At 39.7% G+C, this 5,000-nt stretch overlaps 1 protein-coding gene across 2 annotated transcripts in view; it reads left to right on the plus strand.

The window, feature by feature from the left end:
* The first annotated feature begins 1,041 nt into the window (after positions 1–1,041).
* LOC311052547 (tetraspanin-33) overlaps positions 1,042–5,000 on the plus strand; it is a 10,077-nt gene continuing 6,118 nt past the window's right edge. For both annotated transcript variants that reach the window (XM_084067547.1, XM_084067548.1), the window contains exons 1-5: positions 1,042–1,177; positions 2,913–2,970; positions 3,292–3,416; positions 4,182–4,256; positions 4,745–4,840. In XM_084067547.1, coding sequence (XP_083923673.1) covers positions 1,103–1,177; positions 2,913–2,970; positions 3,292–3,416; positions 4,182–4,256; positions 4,745–4,840 — 429 coding nt within the window. In that variant the 5' untranslated portion in view covers positions 1,042–1,102. The remainder of the gene's footprint in view (positions 1,178–2,912; positions 2,971–3,291; positions 3,417–4,181; positions 4,257–4,744; positions 4,841–5,000) is intronic.

Genomic DNA, 5,000 nt, shown 5'->3' on the forward strand with positions numbered 1-5,000 from the left:
AGTGAATATACAGTAACCTGTAGGCTACGCACACACACACACACACACACACACACACACACACACACACACACACACACACACACACACACACACACACACACACACACACACACACACACACACACACACACACACACACACACACACACACACACACAGTGTTGGAACAGCTCCATGTATGAGTGGTTGAACCGTCTCTCCTCCCTCTGTCATCATTCTGTTGACAGATGACTGAGCAACACACACTCAGAGAGAGAGAGAGAGAGAGAGAGAGAGAGAGAGAGAGAGAGAGAGAGAGAGAGAGAGAGCAGCATAGTTGTGTCAGTGGTGTAAAGTAACTATAGTACATTTACTCAAGTACTATACTTTTTGAGGTCTTTTTTTTTACTTAACTGGTGCGTTTCCGATTTTCAATACCTTTACTTCTCCACTACATCTTGAAGGAAAATATTGTACTTTTTAATCCACTACAGTTATTTGCAAACTTTAGTTACTAGTTACTTTGCGGATATAAATGATTATATTATAAAACATACATTAACCACTTCAGCCCTATTTCGTACATAGGCTATTTGAAAATAGCAGATCTACAAGCTCACAACCCGTTGCAAAGTGGCGCGTTGTGAGCTTGTAGATCGTCTATTTTCAAACATTTTAGTACTTTTAATTTTGGTACTTTAAGTACATTTCGATACCAATACTTATGTACTTTTACTCAAGTAACATTTTTTAACACAGGCTTTTACTTCTAACAGAGAGAATTTCTACATTGTGGTAGTGATACTTTTACTCAAGTAAATAATGTGAGTACTAGTACTTCTTGCACCACTGAAGATGAGACATGAGAGTTGTAGAAGAATGCATCCAGCATGCATGCTGACACACGCCTGCCTGCATGCATGCTCTCCTGAACACACACACACACACACACACACACACACACACACACACACACACACACACACACACACACACACACACACACACACACACACACACACACACACACACACACACACACACACAGAGTAATGTCAGGACACACAGAGGAGGAACTACGGTCCGTCTTCCGCTGAAGGCATAGAGATATCAGCCCAACATGGACCCAGACAGAACTATGAGACGATACAGAGCCATCAAATACACCCTGTTCATCTTCTGCTATGTGTTCTGGGTAAAGTTTATCTTTATTTGTCTTCTATATGTGTTCTGGGCAGTGGTACAAAAAGTACTCAAATGTTTTACTTCAAGTAAAAGTATCAATACTGCAATGTAGAAGTACTCTGTTAGTCCAGAATTCAAAATGTACTTGAGTCAAAGTACAAAAGTATTGGTATCAAAATGTACTTAAAGTACCAAAAGCAAAAGTACTAAAATGTTTGAAAATAGCAGATCTACAAGATCGACGCGTTGTGAGCTTGTAGATCGGCTATTTTCAAATAGCCTAGGTGTAGAATAGGGCTGAAGTGGTTAATGTATGTTTTATAATGTAATCATTTATATCCGCAAAGTAACTAGTAACTAAAGTTTTCAAATAATTGTAGTGGAGTAAAAGTACACTATTTGCCTCTGAGATGTAGTGGAGTAGAAGTAAAAGTACTGACAATTGGAAATACTCCAGTAAAGTAAAAAATACCTCAAAATTGTACTTAAGTACATGTACTTAGTTACTTTCCACCACTGGTTCTGGGTGAGTTTAACTTTAAGTTTAACTTAATTTAGTTATCTGATGTTATTGCTCAATACTTGCTCACTGTGACCTTACACTGAACTGTAGATTTGCTCTCTTAATTCGTTGTTTATATTTTGATATGTTTCACCTATCTATACTGACAAGCCCAACATAAGGGCAAAATAGGGTTGGGAAGTGGTTAAAATAACTTCTGTGTTGCATCATTCATGTTCTGAAGTGTTTGTATGTGTTTTGTAACCACAGACACTCAGACATGTTCTATTTAATGTCAGAAACAATCAGTGTCTGACTGTCTGACAAGCTTTGACCGTCTGGTTTTGGAATGAGTTTGTATTGACGTTATAAGCATTAACATAGACGTGAACGTGTCGTTCAGCTGTAATATAAAGATTACTTTAAGACCTGAGGCGATTCTTTAACATGTTTTCTAAATCCTAACAGTTTTTTGAAAACAATCTTGAAAAAATAATTTCACGATTTTTCAAAAATAGCAGATCTACAAGCTCATAGCGCGGCACTCGCGCTATGAGCTTGTAGATCTGCTATTTTTGAATAGCCAAAGAAATCTAAAGTGACACAGATGCGTTCCAGGTCTTAAAGGGTCAAAGCGGCACTATGTATGTATTCTTTTATGAATAAAATGTAAATTTAATCCAGTCCAATCTGTATACAGTATGTTAATACAATATACTTTATATAATCTGTATGGTAGAGTATGTTAATACAATATAACTTATACAATCTGTATGGTAGAGTATGTTAATATAATATAACTTATACAATATGTATGGTAGAGTATGTTAATATAATATAACTTATATAACTGGGGTGGTTGTATTTTGTCTTCCTGCTCTTCTATTGAGACATGTAGATGGTGTCAACTGTCATGTCTCACCTATAGACACAGGATCTGACACCAATTTTGAAGATTTTCAAGATCCAATTTATCCCCTGATCAAGCAGGCAGGCTCTATTAGCTCAAAAAATGCAGCGCTTGCGCAGGAAACCGGGTTCAAATCCGGGGTAGAAGAGGAAAGTTACGTAGTGCAGCTTTAACCACACATATACAGAGAACAAATGACATGCCTGCAGGTATTAACATTATGATTGTGATCATTACATAGCCGAGGAATTGAATAAATTACAGGCTATTAAAATAGAGGTGTGAAAGGACCTTGTAACATTTTTTAATGTTAATGTTTGACTTTAATTCCAGGTAACCAGTGCTGTGCTCATCGCCGTGGGAACGTACGCCAAGGTTGCCAAGGAGAAAGGTCACTTATTATTCATCAACATTCATAAACTATAAACCTCACTATTACTACTGATCTGTGTGTATGAGAGAGAGAGAGAGAGAGAGAGAGAGAGAGAGAGAGAGAGAGAGAGAGAGAGAGAGAGAGAGAGAGAGACAGAGAGACAGAGACAGACACAGAGAGACAGATACAGAGAGACACACACAGAGAGAGAGAGAGAGAGAGAGAGAGAGAGAGAGAGAGAAAACAAAACCAAACAGGAAGACTAACTTCCTTTGTGTGCTTCTTAAGATGTTAACCACAGAAGTGTGTGTGTGTGTGTGTGTGTGTGTGTGTGTGTAGACATAGTAGACACTCTTACAGTGGACCCCGCCCTGGTCGTCATGGCGGTGGGCTCCGTCATGTTCTTGTTGACGTTCTTCGGATGCTGTGGAGCTCTGAGGAACATCAGCTGTCTGCTGAAGACGGTACCACGCACACACACACACGCACGCACGCACGCACGCACGCGCACGCGCACGCGCACGCACACGCACACGCACACGCACACACACACACACACACACACACACACACACACACACACACACACACACACACACACACACACACAGAGCCTTCATTAGTATCATTGGTAACAACCTGTGAAGGAAGTAAGGAAGAGGCCCGATTTATTTACAAAATGGCTGCTGTGCATAGAGCCTTATTATGTGTGTGATAACCAGTGGTGGAAACAGTACTCATATTTGTTTACTTAAGTAAAAGTATCAATACTGCAGTTTAGAAATATTCTGTTACAAGTAAAAGTCCGGTAATGAAAATGTACTTGAGTAAAAGTACAAAAGTATTGGCATAAAAAATGCTTAAAGTACCAAAAGTAAAAGTACTCATTGTGCAGAATGTCCCATTTCACAAGTTCAAAATGTATAAACACCTCTTGAAAATAGCTGATCTACAAGCTCACAATGTGTCGCATCGCGACACATTGTGAGCTTGTAGATCGGCTATTTTCAAATGGCTGAAATATATATAGGGGCTGCAGTTAATGTATGTTTTGTGATAATAATCTAAATCTGCAAAATAACTAGTAACTAAAGCTGAAAGTCTCTTTAGATCTAGTGGAGTAGAAGTAAAAGTATTGAAAATGGAAAATACTATACTTAAGTACAGTACTTGAGTACATGTACTTAGTTACTTTACACCACTGGTGGTAACATGTGGTGTGGGTTCAGTTTCTAGGCATCCTGGTGGTCATTCTATTGGTCCAGGTAGCAGCTGCAGTGCTGGGTTACCTGTTCACTGATAAGGTCAGTTCACCTGAACACTGCACACCTCAACATTCAATAGAATTAATGCATTGCCCTGGTTTATATCAAATATTAAACTTACTGTAAAAGGTGTGTGTGTGTGTGTGTGTGTGTGTGTGTGTGTGTGTGTGTGTGTGTGTGTGTGTGTGTGTGTGTGTGTGTGTGTGTGTGCGCACGCGTGTGACATGCCAATATAAATTATGCACATGCCCATAGTTTTGTGCATGCCCTGAGTTATATGCATACCCATAGAATTATGCTCATGCCCATAGAGTTATGCACAATATGGCGCCCACGGTGACATGCAGCCTAAGAATCCAATGTAGCGTCTAACTTTAGGTCTATAGATACTTGTCTGCCTTTCTATGTCATATAGATAGTTTCTTTCCATGTCTACGGTTACTTGTTTCTGCACAAAAAGCATTCATTGAAGTCCTTCTGACCGGCAATTCCTGTCTTTTCATGACCGGGACTTCCTGTTGTCTCAGGTGATTGACAGGACAGAGAAGTTCATGAGGAAAGCCATCGTTCGTTACCGTGACGATATGGACCTGGAGAACGTCATCGACTTCGTCCAGAAAAAGGTCTGACTGCCTGCCTGCCTGCCTGCCTGCCTATCTGTCTGTCTGTCTGTCTGTCTGTCTGTCTGTCTGTCTGTCTGTCTGTTGTCCAGGTGTTAAAGCATCACACCAACTCATATTTCTTATGAACAGATCATCTTACACAGAGGAGCAGAGATAAACA

This window comes from Gymnoscopelus microlampas (assembly GCF_963454915.1).
Source record: "Gymnoscopelus microlampas genome assembly, chromosome: 9".
Taxonomy (NCBI): Eukaryota; Metazoa; Chordata; class Actinopteri; order Myctophiformes; family Myctophidae; genus Gymnoscopelus; species Gymnoscopelus microlampas.